Genomic DNA, 17,691 nt, shown 5'->3' on the forward strand with positions numbered 1-17,691 from the left:
GTGCCGACGAATTTCAATTTCTAGATATTGTGTGAGCAGTTTCTTAGTGTTAATTTTATTTTAAGGTTAAGGATCACCCGCTTCAGTGACTCATGCAGTGCATGGCTATGTCATTGCGCTGCAGATCACATGGTCGTGGGTTCGATTTCCGCCCGCATTCCAATGGAGGCGGAATGCAAAAACACTCGCGTACCGTACTTTCGGTTCGCGTTAAGGAACTCCTGGCGGTGAAAAATTAATCCAGATTCCTCCACTACGGCATCCCTCATCACCCACTGAGCAGTTTTTGGACGGTAAACATCACAATTTTAAGGTTTACGGATCTTACTCGGCGCATGAAAGCTTCGCGAGCTCTCTTTAAGGCCAGACACATTGTGCTGCCCTCTAGTTGTCAAGTTCTGCCTCGAGTTTCCGTATCGCAAAAAAAGGGAAAATAGGCGGCGGGTCAATGCGCGGGCGCCGAGACAAGGCTGACGCCTGCAAAGCTCGTCTTGAGCGTAAACAGCTGTCGCTCACTCACTTGTATCCTGGCGAACGTGTCCACTGGTGTCAGTCTTATGATGTATTTCACCTCGGAAGGAGAGACGACACTGTACTGCTGAACTTTGCAACATGCCTCGGCAACAGCGCGCAAATACAGCTGACCTGAACTTGGCAGTCGAGAAGGCGCCAAGCACTCCGCTGGCACACTTCGCTCACGCATCCGACGAAGTCGCCTCCGTCAGCCGCCAAGTCCAACTATTCGTAGGAATTGCTTACCAGTTGCTCGCTTGACGTCCCTTGCCGAACTCCTGCCGCGGTGTTGCCGCAGCACGTGCTACCTTTGTTTACGTTTCCCGCTTTCCCGCACAGTTGTTTTTGTTTCGCTTTCTTGCTTTTTTTTTTTTTGTCCCCTTCCTTTCCTTCGCGCGGCTCTAGAGCTAAAAATACGTTCGAGGGACCGGAGCGCGCAGCCCGCGGTTTTGAGCTAGCGCCACCGCGCGCGCACGTAGTCCGAGGCCCGCTAGCGAGGCTCCCATCGTCTCCAGAGGGCCGAGTGTGCTCGACTCGCCACCCCGCGTCACATAAACGTGGAGGCATGATCAGCGACTGAGTCGGCTCGCAACATGGCACCCACGCCGCTGACGCACCCGGCAGACTCGGCGGACAGCGGAGCTCACCATGTGCCTACCCACGGTACGCTGGTCTCCCCCCTCCGAGCATGTGCAGATTGCGGCGCGCGCCCTCAACTTTCGCAATGGCCGCTGTCTCTCTCGCGCGCAGATCACCACCGATTTGCTTGCATTTGCGCGCGACGTCGCAGCGTGTATGATTTAGGTGCAGCTTGGCTTTCTCGTTCCGCTGTTTAATTATGGGGTAACTGGCACGAAAGAGAGGTGCGGTGAAGACTAGCGGCGAACACTGCGGGGCAAATGCGCGTGGTCCGCGCTGCTTGGCTTGTCGTGCCACGAAAGCAGTGGCACGCGCGTGACGTGCGACGCCAGACTGCTCGTGATTTTGACACTGCCTCGAGAACTTCGCGCGCTGCTTGCTTCTGTCAAAACAAGCGCGTACGTCGTAACTCCGAATACGCGTAACGTTTCATGTTCTGCCGTTTTGACGCTTAATTATGCAGCGTCGGAGCAATACACAACACTTGACGATGAACATGGTATACCATGGTTACGCTTAGTGCAGCTCAAGATTTTGCCCTTAATGTAGTCTTCCCTTATTTATACGTTCGGTATTTGTCAGCATCTCCCCGCTTTTTCAATGTAACCGGGCCGCTTAATTTATTGTGTGTCCGTCGCATCATTTTCATAGTGAGAAAAAAGAATTCTGTGGTTTTACGTGCCAACACCATTATCTGATTATGAGGCACGCCGTAGTGGTCTGGGAGGGGGGGGGGGGGGGGGGCGGCTCCTCATTCATTTTAACCACCTGGGGTTCTTTGACCTGCACCCAATGTATGGTACACGAACGTTTTTGCATTCCGCCCCCATAGGAACGTGGCCGGGATCGAACCCTGCAGCTCAGCAGCGCAACGCCATAGCTACTGCGCTACCGCGGCAGGTTATTCATAATAACAACTTTGACAGTGCTCACACTTTACGAGACATAGTACTGGCAAAGACGAAACTGCTACCTGCACCTATATCGCTTCTGGGCTGTCAGAGAAGACCTTGAAGCCTCCAAAGGTTGAGTCCCGTGTACAGGCACGGTAGTGGAACCTGGTCGCGTAAAGATAAATTATTTTTTTTTATTACTTCATGGTCCGAGCGTTCTTGAGGATTTTCTTGATGAGTGAAATACATCTGTTTAGTGCTTCCTGTGCATTTTTCTTTGTGTACAAGTTGAGGATTTTGTATCGTTCTTGAGCCATGGGTGGATCCAGGGTAGCAGCTAGGGGAAGAGAGAGAGAGAGCTCATCAAAACAAATATTGAACGACAAAGAGAATTGGGGCGCGGGGGGTAGGTGTTTGTATTTCTGCCGTCTGAGCGACAACAAAGAAAGCTGTTGCTTTTTGGCCAAGCGATCTTGTAAAGCTCATTATGTCGCGGCCGCCCGGGCAGCCTGTCCTCGAAGGTTTTGTGTCCACCTTTGTGCACCATCGCTCTTTATCACAAACCAGATTGCAGACGTGTTTCTTTTTTTTTTCTATATTTTCGTCATGTTTTCCTGGCGTACATACAAGCACTACCCCCTTCGGTCACGAATTATGATCGACTGTCGATAATTGTATGAAAGTTACATAATTTTATGCCAAGGTGCTGCAAACTCCATTAAGTGCAAGTCAAGGTGGTAGAATGACTCTTTCTGCATTTTATGATGAGTCACCGTAATTAGAGAGTGATTAAGTGTCTAATTATTGTGCACTCAGTAATGATACGTATCTTCATAAAAAAATAATTGAATCACTAGCGCGAATTACTCCTTCACGTTAATTATTGGTTGCAAGCATTACTAGAAAGAAAAACATTTCGCAATTGCTACAGAAACGTCTCACGTCATACCTCCCGTCAAAAACTGTAGTGCCTTCTCCAAAGTGATCTGCGGTAGCGATAGATTTCGCTCAGAAGTAAAAGAAGGTACTTGAGGTAAAAATAACGTTCAATTTACCCTAAGCTTAATTTTTGTGGTCTATTCCTTGCCACAACTGCGCAGAAATGGCAAAAATATGTCGCGTCGACAAATGTGTGCACCGTGACTGAAGGGGCTAATTAAGATACAATCAATTATTTAACTACGATTTTATAATTCCAGTAAATACTTATTTTGGATGTTAACACTTAAGAAGGCTTATTTTGGTCGGTGGAGCCAAAAAAGCATGCATTAAGGATATTTTCTCTGCTCGTTTTCCATTGAGCGCTTGGCGACGTAAGCATATAGCCGTCTGTCCTCCATCTTACGAACTATTTGCGACAGCCGCCTATACAACCTCGCCGCATTTTTCACAACAGAAATCAACTTCCTGTCAACACGTTCTCTCACATATAGGTTGCGCACGTTACTGCTTAGAATTATCGTCATTTGTTTCAACATTTGTAGCATTTGAGGCTGCTCTGTCTGAATTTTATTCCGTCACTACTGATGCGATACAGAGGTGCACAGCAACTACATCATCCAAAAGGCGATATCGGGCTCCACGCGCCCCTTGGATTACTCAATCTCTTCTTTCTTCTTTACGGAAGAAGGATAACCTATACAAAAAAAAAACGACAGCCATTCAACTGGCAAATTAAAATCACGCTATGAAAAGTATTCGGCTGTATTAGCCACTCTTCTCAAAGCAGCCAAGTGGCACTATTACAGTAAGCAGCTGCAGGACTGTGGAAAGGATTCAAAAAGAAAATGGAAACTGCTCAATCAGTTTTTTAACAAAGTAAAACCACTAAGCAAGTGACTTCGGTTGTTCAGAATGGCTTATGCATTAATGATGCTTCAGGGATTGCAAACGCTTGTTCTGAACATTTCTCGTCTGCTTGCTTTGATACCTCTTCCTCTCCTTACTCCTGCACTATTCCCCGTTATCCTCATTCTCTTTATATATATATATCCTACATTTACTGAAGAAGTGCAATCGGTTATTACCAATCTGCGCGCCACAGGCCCGGGTTTAGATAACAATAATCTTGATGTCATAAAAGTAATCAGTCCTTTAATCGCTCGTGTGCTCTCTAATATATTTAACTTGTTATTTAAGACTGCAGTGTTTCCGCAACAGTTCAAGGAAGCAAAGGTATTGCCTGTCTTTAAAAAGGGGACTGTAAGCTTGTCGAAAATTACAGGCCAATTTCTGTGCTTCCTTTTCTAGACAAGGTTTTAGAAAAAGTAATTGAAATCCGCCATAGTAAATATCTCACAAAGTTTCATATTCTCTCTGATTCTCAGTTTGGTTTTCGTGAGGGGCTTTCTACTACTATAGCTATTGCTAACTTCACTTACACAATTAAAAGATGCATTGATAATGGAATTTATGTTGGAACTTATTTCGTTGATTTTGCAAAGGCTTTTGACTTTATTTACCACAACATACTTCTTATAAAACTGGAACGTTATGGCGTGACTGGACCAGCCTTAAACCTTTTACGGAGTTTTCTGAACAATAGGAAACAACGTATTTTTATTAATGGTGCTAACTCCGACCCAATTACTATAAAATGTGGAGTTCCTCAAGGCTCTATTTTGGGCTCGATTATCATTTTAATCTTCATTAATGATCTCCCCCAGTGTCTATCTTCTTCACAGTGCATATAATATGCGGATAACACCACCATTATTTCTTCCCATACCAAACTTGACAACCTAATGTCCGACCTTCAAACAGATTTAAATTCTCTTCATAGTTGGTCCTCTATAAATAAACAAAAAATTTACGTAAATCAAACGTGCTTTGTGCTTTTTACGTGTCCTCAGAAAAAAAATTCAATTCCTCGTTCTCTATATATTCAATCACAAGAAATCTAAACTAACCGTAGCGCTACCTTTTTAGGTGTTGTTATTGACTCTAACCTTCAATTCCGTGACCATATCTTGTCTGTTATTAGGAAAACCGCACTAAAAAAGCTCGGGCACTAATTCGCGCTCGAGCTTTTTTTGATATCACAACACTTGTCACTTTATATTATGCATTTATTCACAGTCATAATTATTGTATTGAGTCCTGGGGCAGCACCTATAATATCCATCTATCACCTCTCCTAACCCTTCAAAAACAAGCCATTCGTATTATTTCTTTTGTAGCTCGACAATCTCGCTCACTCCCGTTCTTTCTTAACAATCGCGTACTACCTTTATCCTTATCCTATTACTATAATCTTGGTCTATTATTTTTCAAAGTGTTTCATTGCTATCTCTACCTCGATATAATTCAATCATACGTATTCGTTAATGCTAACTGCACCCGTTTTTCTGTTAAGGGCAATCTACATTTGCCTTAGGTACGCACTAACTATGGAAAACAAACTATTCTTTTTTCTGCTATATCACTCTGGAGCTCCCTGCCTACCGACTTAAAACAATGTAACTCCCTTCCCATGTTTAAATCTGACTTAAAGGACTACCTATTTGAATAAAAAAAATGACTGTTCTAAATAACTTGATATTGTCTATGAATGTATTAGTCACTTTTTAAAATTTATTCTGCTGACATGTGGCAGTGGTATTATTTTTTTTTTGGTTATGCTGTGTCGGTTTTCTTTTGTATTTTTTGTGCGCCTTTTATTTTTTGTAACTTTTTTAGTATATGATTATGCATGATATCACTGTATTTATTTCGTCTTTCATGTGCTTATTAATTTTTCACCTATGCAGTGTTAGTTTCGTTTCATTACTCGATATTTATTTCATCGTAAGGGGTCCCGCCTGCAGTTTTTACTTTGGGACCCCTTCCTGTATACTACTGTCTATGCACTAATTTACTAATCAATAAAAATGAATTGAATTCAATTGAACCTCTCTGCATTTCGTATCATTAAACTTCTCTTTCTCTCTCTTGAAGCCGGCTTCTGGTCATAAGACTATGAAGTCGTGTTAAACATTATTGGGATTCTGGGCTTGGAGTGTCACCCTAGACGCAAAATGATTAATGTTAAGCATCGCCAACGCTCTGCAATTTCTGTCAGTCTCATTGTCATCGATTTCTTCCTTATATTGCAATCTTCACGGCTGCATATCTTCTCTAACATACACAGTGCGCGTTTTCTACTTATTCCGAAGGTGTCCCCAGAAGAAGGAAATCAGGTCGTTTATTAGTGAAGTGAAAATTCAAATAGCAGTTTAATTTAATTATTATATGCGGTCAATGTCCCAAAGTAATTCAGGCTTTAATAGACGTCCTAGGGAGGGAAGCTCCGGATTAGCATTGACCTCCAGAGGTTCTTTAACATGCACCCAAAAGCACGATGCGCTGCGCGAGAGTTCTTGCAATGCCCCCCTATCTCTATCTCAGTTGTGCAGTCACGAAGCCGCTATTCCGTGCTCAGCACCGTCGGGTAAATAAAAAATCGCTGCCTAAACTGTGGCGATCTGCGTGCACCTGCAGGGACAGTATTACGAGAAATAGCTCTGCATTTGTCGTTGCCATTCCTTTCCCGTACGAGTCTGTGTTTTTCCGTTGCAGAATGGGCGGCTTTTCTTTAAACCGCTCCCTGTCTTCGTAGTACTCCGCTCCGGCTTTTCATTGAAATACCACACGAGAAAGGAAAGAGTCATGTAAAAGAGAGCGCGACAGCACGTCTCCCTGGCTGGGTATACGTTTTTCGTTCTCTTTTACTGTTGTGCTACTTTATTTCGCCGGGGAGGGGTTTCTTTTTCTCCCCCCCCCCCCCCCCCCCACCCCATCGTCGTTCTTGGACTTCTTCTTTACCCTGCCTCGCTTTTTCTGTGGGCGCCCGCGCGCGCTTCTCCGTGCCGGACGACGACCGCGGCCCTCCGCCCCGGTGTCAACAACGAGGGGGCCCCGCGCGACGCCGTCCCGCTTCTTTGCGAGGCTCGGATGCGCTGCCGAAGCCCAGGGGCGGCGTCCGTCGCGCGAAAGATCCTCCGGGGAGTCGAGGAAGGGGGGAGGGAGTTGTAGCCGAGGAGAGGCGTTGCCCAGAGGGGGCCGCGAAAAGAGGAGGAGGTTGGGGGGTTCGGTCTGGGGCTCTTGGCGGCAGCGGATATGGGACCACTTCCGAACGCCCCCTCCTCGCCGCTTCCGGTGCCCGCAATGAAGCGGCGCATCTGGAAGAAGACAGCCTCCTTCTCTCCACCCCCTCTGCCCCATTCAGAGGGGTTCGCCTGCGCGGTGAGGACGAGGGGCCACGAAGAGAGAGAAAGCAGCAGCCCTTTCGAATCTCGGTGGCGCCGCGACGAACGTTTCTCGCCTCCAGCCAAGCTCGCGTGTTGTCTCTCCGAGTCTTGACGGTGTGGCACCAGCTGGAGCTTCGGCCACCGTCCGTGTCTCTCGATAGCCGTGACACTCCACCCCCGCGCGCACGTGGTGCTCCTCTCGGGAATCCGTGCGACGCCACACGACCGCGTCCTGTCGCCGACTCGCCTGGCATGTGCGTGCTCCACGGGGGCCGCTTCCAGCAGCGCCATGCGTGAGCCTCGTAGAATGACCTGGTCGCAGTTCAAAGGATGGACCGCCTGTCTCCGAAAAGGTCTGTGCAAAAACGTTCGCTTTCGAGAAGTAGGCTTCCGTACAATAACTGCGCCAAAACAAAGCTGGCAAAGCTATTGCAAAGCGCTGACACGCGCAGGAGGAGGCCGACTGCAGTGTCCCGGATGCTGCTATACGCTTGCTGCTCGCGCCATGTCGCAAAGAATTTACGGATATGCACTACGTGTCGGATAAGACTTGATAGTTAGTGTGGGACTTGGTCACTTTTCAGCGGCACAATTTTCCATTGTGAACTTCGAATGGTGCTCGCGTATGTAGGGTGTACGAGGTTGATGATGGCGATGGGCGCACAGGAGTCGGACAGGCAGCCTTGGTAAAGCCATGTTTGAGTCTCACCAAGTGTACGCACGCAACCCGCTCATTCCTTGTCGCCTGCCTGTAACCGGAGGGAGAGGAAAAAATCGCCAAGTGGCATTTTTCCCCTCCGTTCTGTTCCAGAAGAGGCCGCGCTGTCTGCAAAGTTAAAATATCTTCCGACACGTGATTTTCAAGGGACTTTCTGTTGACTGATGATACTTTGACGCCAAATACAGAAACTCACTCATGAATCGATTCATTCCGACTCACTCAGACCCGCGAGTGAGTGTGAGTCCGAGTGAGCCTGGTTGAGTAAACTTTGGTGAGTGTGAGTCCGAATGATCCCTAAGCAAAAAATACATTTTGTCAGTGAGTTCTGTGTATTTTTCTGACATATGCTGTCAGTCCTTTGTGCCGTCAAGCACATTACAGTGCTTGTTTTGCTTATCGGAAGTTCTTTATGGAATTGTGGTGTGAAATACTGTGTATTTCAAAGGTTGTCCATCAGCGGTGCACCAACTCCATCTAAATCTTATATGTTTGACGCTACTGTATTTAACTTGGAGCCCTTGCACGAAGCCTTCGCGCATAATGAGGCACTCATCGTCCAATATTTATTCAGGCTAGTCTCGAAATTCGGGACATTAATTTATCACTGAGAGGGAGGTTGGTTAACCATTTGTGGCTCGCCTCGGTGCCTTTCCTCACCTCCTTTACCTCGCATTCTCTGTAATTCATCATCTCATTCATGAGGCCTCGGTGCAGTTTGGGCTGCTCTAGGTTTGACTAGGCTCTCGAAAATGATAACGTCAAACATTTCGTCAAGGAGTGCATGGGTAAATTATTCAGCAAGGAGGTAGAGGAAAATTATGATAGCCTCATTTGATGGCAGAAACCTCCTATAGGGAATAGACCAAGGATCGAGTTGTTGAAAACAAAAAAGACAAATGAAACAAATTGTAAATGAAGAGAAGCAATGTACAGAATGAGCTTCCCCATTGAAACAGGGCGCTGGCACATGCCACTGAGGTCGTTTTGTTTTCCTTCTCTCTCTCTCTCTTTTGTTGAAAGGGGGGGGGGGGGAGCAAGTGGCAAGAAGTATAACTGACAGAAGCGTTGGTGCGAATGTCAGTATACGGAACACTCACAAAATTGGAGTTTGTGTGACAAAGCCCTAATCCCGTTGTCATTAGGAATATATAACCAAGTTCGGAGCTGTGTCATTCTTGATTGATTACGATGCATTTGTTTTATGAGATCTAGGCAACCTTAAGTATTGCGTGCGTCTAAGCTGGCGCGAAAGTTTGCGTCTGTGCACCCGTGAGATGGAGTTTTCAATGAACGCGCAATCTTCCAACTCGTTCCATTTGCGCTGACTCGAATGTTTTAAGTTGATTGATTGCCCGCAGGCCAAGCTCATTAGTGCAGCAACAATTGGAGAAAGGCATTATTTTGCGAGGGTGCGTGCACGTGTCAGGGCGGCGGGCGCGACGCTGCGAAAGTGTGGGCTAACTCTGTGCACTCTTTATCCCGTGCAGTAATAATAAATGCTCAAGTTTCGTTGACGTTGAAGCTGGTGGTGCCGTCGCCGCCAATCTCGCCCCCAGGACCAGCTGTGTGACTTTATAGTTTGCGACAACGCGCTTAACCTCCTGGATTAGGAAGTTGGAAAGATGTCGCAGCTCCTCGCGAGGCCAGTACGTCCGCAGCCCGAGCGACAGCGCGTCGCAGCGGTGGCCAATTGATGCCAATCGCGGCAGATTCCGCGCCACTTTTTCCGCAGCCCTGGCACCCTTTGCTGCTCGTTCGGGCCATTCGTGGCTGACTCTTTTGGCCGTGTGGTTGGCGGGAATCTTTACTGGCGACCTCCTTACGCGTTTAGGGCTCCTTTATTACGCTGGCGGTCGGCACAACACGCTTCAATAGGCGTCAAAGAGGCGGACCTCGGTGTCTGCATGCGCGGAAGACGTGACCGACCAGTGGACTGTCTATTGTGCCTGCCCGTCTTCTCTGCATGCCGTCGCGGCATAGGGGCGAAGCGCGCCAGAGCGACGCTTCGACGCTCTCGGTGACCGGAGCCGGTTCTCCAGTCACTGAAAATGTCATTTTGGGGAGGCGCTGAAACTATCACCATGGGCATACACCCGGTGCTTCAGCTCAAGTCTGTGCTCCTAAGAGCGACTTAAAATGCACGCACACAGATATAGAAAGAAAAAAAAAACTGACGAGGACTACAAAATATTTCGTTTGCTTTATGATTTATGTAGTTATTTATCACACAGATGCCGACTTTGTGGCCGCGATTCCTGAAACACGCAACAAATCACAAATTATACCATCATTCCACAAAGCGATTAAAAAACGCGCATCCAAATCGCGGCCAGGAACCGTAGCGCGGCTTCGGGCGTGTTGGACAAGGCCCCTGCACACGTCACGAAAATCGTAGGTGCTTGTCACGTGATGTCGTTGTCGCGCGCGTCGGTCAGTCATCCCGGTTGCAGTGGTCGCAAGGTACGCGCTCCGAAAGCTTAACGGCGGGATAATAGGGGAGGGAAGGGCCCGCCGCGTTCTGAGAAAAGCGGCAGCCGGGGACGGCGGTTATCCCGTGTCGAATGGGTCGAATGCCAGGAAGCGCGCAGTGAAGGAGAGAAGAATGGCCGTCGCGACGCGCGTCCAGTTTTCAGAGGGAGCTGGCAGAAAAAAAAAAAAAAAAAAAAAAGCCAGGTTGGTTTGAAATGCTGCTTGCTGTTATAGAACCACGTGGATACCAGCGGCAAGATACGGATAAAGGTAGGTTCTATAAGTAAGAGCAAGCAGCGAGAAGCCTTAAACAGTAGGTCCTTTATTTCAAAGCAACCTGTCTTTTTTTTTTTTTTTTTTTTTTTACCGCCCGCGCTGTCCAACACCGACGGCGTATTAGCTGTTGGCGTCACCAGTTACAAAGCAAATAACTTACAAACTAGTCATCGCAGACAGCGGCAACACGGCTGCTGGTCATATATTTTATAGCCGTTAGTTACATTTTATCGCCGTCAAAACTTGAACTCTGGCGACTTTTGATCGTGTCAACGTGGTGGCTGTCTTGGACATCTCCGTGCTTCCTGTCACGCGTGAGATTGTTCAGCTTGCAAAAGAACGCCGGAATAATTTTTAATAAGCAACGTCATCGTAACTGGATGCTTCTAGTGAAATTAAAAATTTAATTCTGGTGTTTTATTTGCCAGAACCACCTTCTAATCGATTAAGAGGCACCCCGCAGTGGAGGACCCCGGATTAATTTTGACAACTTGGGGTTTTTTTGTACATGCACCTAAATACACACGAGTGTTTCAGCACTGCAGCTTTCACCCCCATGAAAATGCGGCCGATCGAAGTCGCGACCTCGAGCTTAGCAGCGCAAAGCCATTGCGGCTAAGCTACCGCGCCGGGTAGCTGCGACATTAGAGCAGGGAAGCAATGCGAACAATGGGCGTTAATAGCGACATCTTGAGGCACTGTGTTCAAGTGCAACGAATTGTAAACGGTCTTTTAAAAACAAAAAGTTTTATGAAGGTTATGTTGCGGCCGAATCTCTTATGGCAGCAGATCAGTTGTTCACAGTCGCTCTTAGCAACAAGAGTCCTGGGCCTAGATGGTGTAACGACTCTATATACCATTGCTACACTGTAAAAATATTTGAGTAAAAAAAAAGAAAGATAAAGAAAACAGTATACGTTTTCTGTTTTCTATTGTTTTCTGTTTCTTACTTTTTCTGTAGTTTCACTGAAGTTTTCTGTCGCTGGCTATTTTACTCACTCACGTCAGATCTGTCCTTGTACACTTACGTGGGTGATGAAGCTGCACGCAAATGTTAATTTGGGATTATCAAAACACGAAGAAAAAATTTTTTCGCTCACATTATTTATGACAAAAATTTCTCTTTACCCTGATGGAACCATTTCTGTTAAAATCAAGAAAAATAATGTCTTTTGGGGTAAATAGAAAAGAAGCCTATCTTTTAAGTGACAGAATCTCTGTGGTTTCCATTCAAATAAATTTTCTGTTCATTGATTGTTTCTTTCACTGTTATTTTCTACAGCGTATTCCTTTTCGCGCTTGGTCGGTGGTCTGAGCGGCACTCCGCCACTCGGCCGGCCCTGAATGGTTGACGACGATAAAATGATATATTCGAGTGAAAGGAATCATTACGTTTCATGGGCCATGAACACGTTGTTTAAAAGACAGCTTCAGACGCCAGCGCTGCTGCCAACGATAGGTTGTTTCGATGTTTACCTCGCGAACGGCATGCGGAGGGTGGCTAGAACCCAGTCATTGCCACGGCCTCTCTCACCCCATTTATTGCATGACGATTAAAGATGATTCACCCCTCGTAATGAGCAGTTAGTAACGCACGCAGACGTTCGTGGTCCGTTGCACCGTCGCGGCCCAAAATTCCTCGCCTTTTCTGAATCGTGCCGAAGACTGTCGCGTTCGGAACAGATGTTGGCGGCGGGTACTATTTTTGGGTCCGACGTGAGTGGTGCGCACCAGCACGGCCGAGGACCTTGATCTCAGCTGCCGTGCTCGAACGCGTTTCCCGTAGGGAAGGGAGGGTATTCGAGGAACGCTTCGGCGGTCTCTGCTGCTAACCTCCTCGTAACGCTTGCTTCACCAATGCAGCGTGCGAGCGCCGGTATCTACGGTGATATTTGATCCTCCTTCGTTATAGGAATACTGCCTGCGCGGTTCGTTTACCTCAATTAACTTAGACGCACTTGAGACGCTCTCTTGCCTTTCACAAGAGCTTCAAATGCGGAAGATGAGCGCTTTACTCGAAGCTCTACTGGCACTTTGTGAGAGAAGTTAATTAATTTTTTTTTCACTTTGTGGGCGCCATGCTGCGTCGGCTGAAACAGTGTGTCAACCTGGTGAAAGATCGCATCTCGCCGAAATAGTGGACGGAACTTTCGGCAGGCGTCGGCGGTAAAGCGCGGCCGCCCGGTCGTTCAAGAAGCTTGGACCGAGCGCGCAGGTTCGCGTTGTAACGAAAGGACCGGGGCCCTTGGTTACAGCGTATAACAATGTGCTACTTCTGGCTGCCGACACGCACCGAGGAAAGGCGAAACGGGAGACGCGCGAGAACTGGATACGACGCACTGCGTTCTTCGCTGTCGTGCCTGGAAGGCTGCTCAGTCGCGGCGCCCGTTGGACTCCCGCTGTAGAATGTTGCACGGCGTTCTGCGCAGCCGAGGACTGCGGGCAGGAGCAGCGCAGCGACACTCAGGTGCGTTACATTCGCCCAACAGAGCTAAACTTTGGCGTGTTGTGACTCTTCGCGCGGGCGTGTAGGCTGTGCAACATCGTTTCACATCCGGTGGGGTATTGACACTTGTGAGAGTGCAGTGTGTCCCGTGTAGCCTTATAGCGTATCGAAATACTCTCTTCAGGAAAGAAAAGCGAATCAGCCTAAAGATCAGAACTGAAAACGACAGACCATGCTGAAACGCATTCGCCGCGTTGTTGTGCAACGGAGCACGTGCTGTAATAATGGTAAAATCGTACATACGTGCGCACGGTAATGCAGTGTACCAAAACGTATAGCATTCCCCCTCCCGCATTTCCACTCGTGACGCATAGGATTACCAGTGCAGCCAAAATTCCATTCTGTAATAGAGAGAGAGAGTAACGAAGAAGGAGAGGTAATGATGTTAACCAAGGGCGTGCCCGGTTGGCGACCCTACATTTGGGGAGGGGAAAGGGAAAGATAGAGAAGAATTAAAGAGAAGAAAAATAATGAAGAGTCAGTCATTGGTGAACACATTCGCAAAGGAATGTCCGCTGTCACAAGCGTTCGTACAGTCCAGTCACCTTCAAGAAGTGCAGGAGGGCTTTTGTGACCTTGTGCATGTGAGAATGCATAGGCCATGGTCCTCCGATATTTTCCTCCGAGAGCGCTCTATTATCCAATCGGCTGAGTTCAGTTTGCAGAGCACATCGTTGAGCGTCAAAGGATGGGCAGTGACACAGAAGGTGCTCTAGTGTCTCATCGCACCCGCAGAGATTTCACGCCGCACTGTTGGCCTATTCTATTAGTAATGATTAGGCATTTGTAAATGCAACGCCCAAACACATGCGACACAGTAAAGTTGTTTCGCGACAGGCGAGTCCGGGTGGCAGGCGAAGCCGCAAGTTAGGGTCGAGAGAACACAAGCGTTAGTCGGTGAAACTTGGTGAATTCCATCGTAGAAGTGGGGTGTGGCGAGCAAGTGATTGAAGTTGCCACCCGAGAGTAGTATAGGCACCCGCTTATGCTTGGATGAGCCGAGCGCGCAGCTTCATCTGCCCTGTTGTTGCCGACAATTCCGCAGTGGCTCGGCAACCATTGAAATACAATTCCGTGGCCTTTCTCGAGCACTTGGTGATGAGCGTGCCTTATTTCATGCACTAGCTGCTCGTGTAACCTATGGCGTAAAGCAAACTGCAGAGTTTGTTGGGCTGCTTTCGAATCGCAGAAAATGGCCCAACGATTTGGTAGCTGCTTGAGCACGTAATTGATTGCACCTTGAAGAGCCTCTAGTTATGCTGTTGTCGACGTGGTATTGTGAAAACATTTAAACTACAAAAAGACCGCGTCCGATGGGACAACCAATGTTCCGGTAGAGCTGTTGGAATTCGTGAAACCGTCCGTGTAAATGTGTATGCGGTCAAAATAGGACTCTTTAGGAGAAGTAGACAATGCTTCAGGGCTAGCGGTTACAAGTCGGAGATTGCCGGATTTACCACAATGCCGATGTTGAGCGTTTCGCAAGCTTGAAGCCTGCAAGTCGAGTCATGATGCCTCGTCACAATACCACAGAATGTAGCCTGTGGTCTTCGTGCTGGAAAACCGGCTAAGTGGTGGGATGGTAGCCGTCAAAAGTGTCGAATGGGCACTCTTAGCGTTTCAACAGTGATATGAGTAGTGATCGGGTGCTCCTATGCAATGAGAATCGTTGTAGCTGTCGAAAAACACCTCAGGAGGCCAATACATGTCCGAAGTGCTTGGGCTTGTACAGTCTGCATAGTGCAAAGAGATTGCATGGAGCGCATGAATGGTCCCCACGATTTTCCGCCTACGAATTTAAACAAATTGTCAATGCATGTGAATTTTTCTTTCAGGTAGAAGACATGGGGACTCCAAGGTGAAATCACGATCCACAATAACGCCTAAGAATCTCTGAGTCCTTTTTATACGCATTTGACTAGCCCTCGATGCACACCGCGCGAGTAGGACGACGTCGGTTTTCGTATAAATGCCGCTGGTGCACATTTTTCTGTTGATATCGTCAGACCTTGTCGGCGAAGGAATGTCAGAGTTGCCGCTTTTTGTATTCTTGCGCGCACAGGTGGCCGCTGGAATAAGTAATGAAAATAAATTTAATGTCACCCTTACTCGCCGTTATTTCTGACCCTTGAATTCACGAAAATGTACCGTTCAAGGCTTTGATGTTGGTGTCTTGCTACCCTACGGCACAGCAGACGCTATGAGAAATTTCATGTCGCCCTTTAGCTGGCTATAGGGACGGCCATTGGAGTCTTGCGTTGACAAAAACTTTACCTCTGATTACAAAAATAGATTCAAGACTACCAATATTTCAGGTTTTTTTTTTTTGCATCACGAAATAAGAACTCATCTCGGAATTACTCATTCTGGTAGAGTTCAGGATCGACAGCCGGTATTACTCCAGGACATCCCGGACAGCGTGGATACAACGTATCGCATATTCGTTGTACATTCAAAGGATATACGACTTTATGTTGCAAGCAAGAAGGTGTTAGAGTTCATGAAAACGTGTTCCTTTTCGTCACGATTCACCCAATGTATGCCACGTTTACACACACACACACGCACACACACACACATGAAAATGTTGGAAAGGTGAGCTTAATGGGGGTAGGGGGGTGGATAAAAGAAATTGGATTAAGTTTTAAAATCTTAAAGGAATCGGGTGGGGTAGCTGGTATTGTAAGAATATTTGTGAAATGGTGAAACTGTCCGTGTAAAGGAGGAGGAGGAAGGAGGAATAGACGGCAAGACAGGGAGGTTAGCCAGTTCTCAGACTGGCTGGCTACCCTGTGCGGGGGAAAGGGGGTGAGGGGAATAAAAGGTAATGGAACAGAGCTGTTACAAACAAAAAAAGGAAAGAAGAGCAAAAAAGAAAAAGGAAAAAGAAAGGAGAATACGGCACTACTTAAAGTCTGTCAGTTCTCCGCAAGAAGCCCAACAACGCTTTCAAAGCCTTCTGTGCTGAGGACGGTCTCGGCCAGTGTCTCAGGACCCTTTCCTCCGACAAAGTCTATCTAACACTCTTGAAAGTCCTTTCCTGGGTGCACTGAAGCGGGGACACTCACAGGGAATGTGGGCGATTGTTTCCTCGCAGCTACAGTTATCGCATGTGGGCTGTTGGCCATTCCGATCGGAAATGAGTAAGCATTCGTGAAGGTCACGCCAAGCCACAAGCGGCACAGAAGCATCTCCTCAGCTCTAGATATTCCTGATGGAAGACGGAGCTGTAGATTCGGATTCAAATTGTGGAGACGAGCGTTGGTAAATTCCGACGAGTTCCACTGTGCAAGTGTAAGTTCACGTGCGAGCGAACGAAGCCCTGTAGCGGCATCTGTTCTGGATAACGGTATAGCTACACAGTGGATGCCATGATGCGCAGATCGGGTGGCCTCATCTGCATGGTCGTTTCCGTAGGTGCCTCAATGGCCCGGTATCCATTGATACGCTATGTTGTGTTTTTCCTCCATTGCGTGGTGGTGAAGAAGTCTTATGTCAGCGACTAATTGTTCATTCGGTCCATGACGAAGTGTCCATGTAAATGTGTGTGTGGTCAAAATAGGACACTTTAGGAGAAGCAGGCAACTGCTTCAGGGCTAGCGGTGACAAGTCTGCCTTCTTAACAATACCAGGAACTTAGATAGGTCATCTCTCCTGGATCGACGCTTGCATCTGCCGTTTGTCGAGCTCAGTTACACAGTCCTATAGAATCTAAGAGAGCACTGTGTAGCCTCAGCAGGCGCAGTCCGTGTTGTTGCGGGCTGTGGGCCATCGGGAGTAGCAAAGCTCCGCGCTTACAGAACCGTGGTGATCTTCATGGCACCTCTGGTGCGCTGACGGTCACTGGCCGAGAGCAGGAAGGCTGCTGCGAATCGTGCCAACCGTGTCTCACCGGGGGCGCAATGCTTGGGGTTCCCTGGCGCAATCACATCCCGTGCCAAGATCCCCGCTCCAGGCACCGGAAACCGCGAGCGGCGTCGTTGCAAACTGCGTATACTTTCAGCTCCGGCTTTCATTTCGCCCTCAGTGCACTCTAAGATGTGGTCGTGACCAACGGTTCGCGCTCCTCGCCGATATACCGCCGCATCGCTCACTCTGCGCCGCAGCAACATGATCGGACGCGGTACGTGTTGGCTTCCCGGTTCGCGGTGAGCGCTTTTGTTGTAGATGTGGAACGTGGCATTTCCTCACTTTCTCTGCACGCTGCTCGCAGATAGAAACGTCGAAGACGGAAGCTGTGGAATGGGATGGAGGCTTCAGTTTCGGAATTTATAGTTTACAAATCATTGCTCTTCCATCTTCGTTGCCTTCGGTGTCGGGGTAATGCTACAGGCAGGTTACTGCTATGAAAACGAAGAAACAAAAGGCCTAACGCTCGCCGAATGGTCGTGAAAATAGCAGCAAGACAGCAATGCTCTCGACGTGTTAAAAAATGCGGAACTGTTT

The 17,691-nt window shown here is 47.7% G+C and overlaps 1 protein-coding gene across 4 annotated transcripts in view; it reads left to right on the forward strand.

Annotated features, from left to right (window-relative positions):
* Window positions 1-17,691, forward strand: part of LOC119432958 (uncharacterized) — a 118,171-nt gene that overhangs the window by 61,614 nt on the left and 38,866 nt on the right. The window contains exon 1 of one of the 4 annotated variants that reach the window (XM_049656861.1): window positions 985-1,176. The exons of the other annotated variants lie outside the window; for them this stretch is intronic. Coding sequence (XP_049512818.1) covers window positions 1,107-1,176 — 70 coding nt within the window. The 5' untranslated portion in view covers window positions 985-1,106. Of the gene's footprint in view, window positions 1-984; window positions 1,177-17,691 lie in introns of those variants that run through there. 4 annotated transcript variants of the gene reach the window in all.

Source organism: Dermacentor silvarum, chromosome 1 (genome assembly GCF_013339745.2).
Source record: "Dermacentor silvarum isolate Dsil-2018 chromosome 1, BIME_Dsil_1.4, whole genome shotgun sequence".
NCBI classification, from domain to species: domain Eukaryota; kingdom Metazoa; phylum Arthropoda; class Arachnida; order Ixodida; family Ixodidae; genus Dermacentor; species Dermacentor silvarum.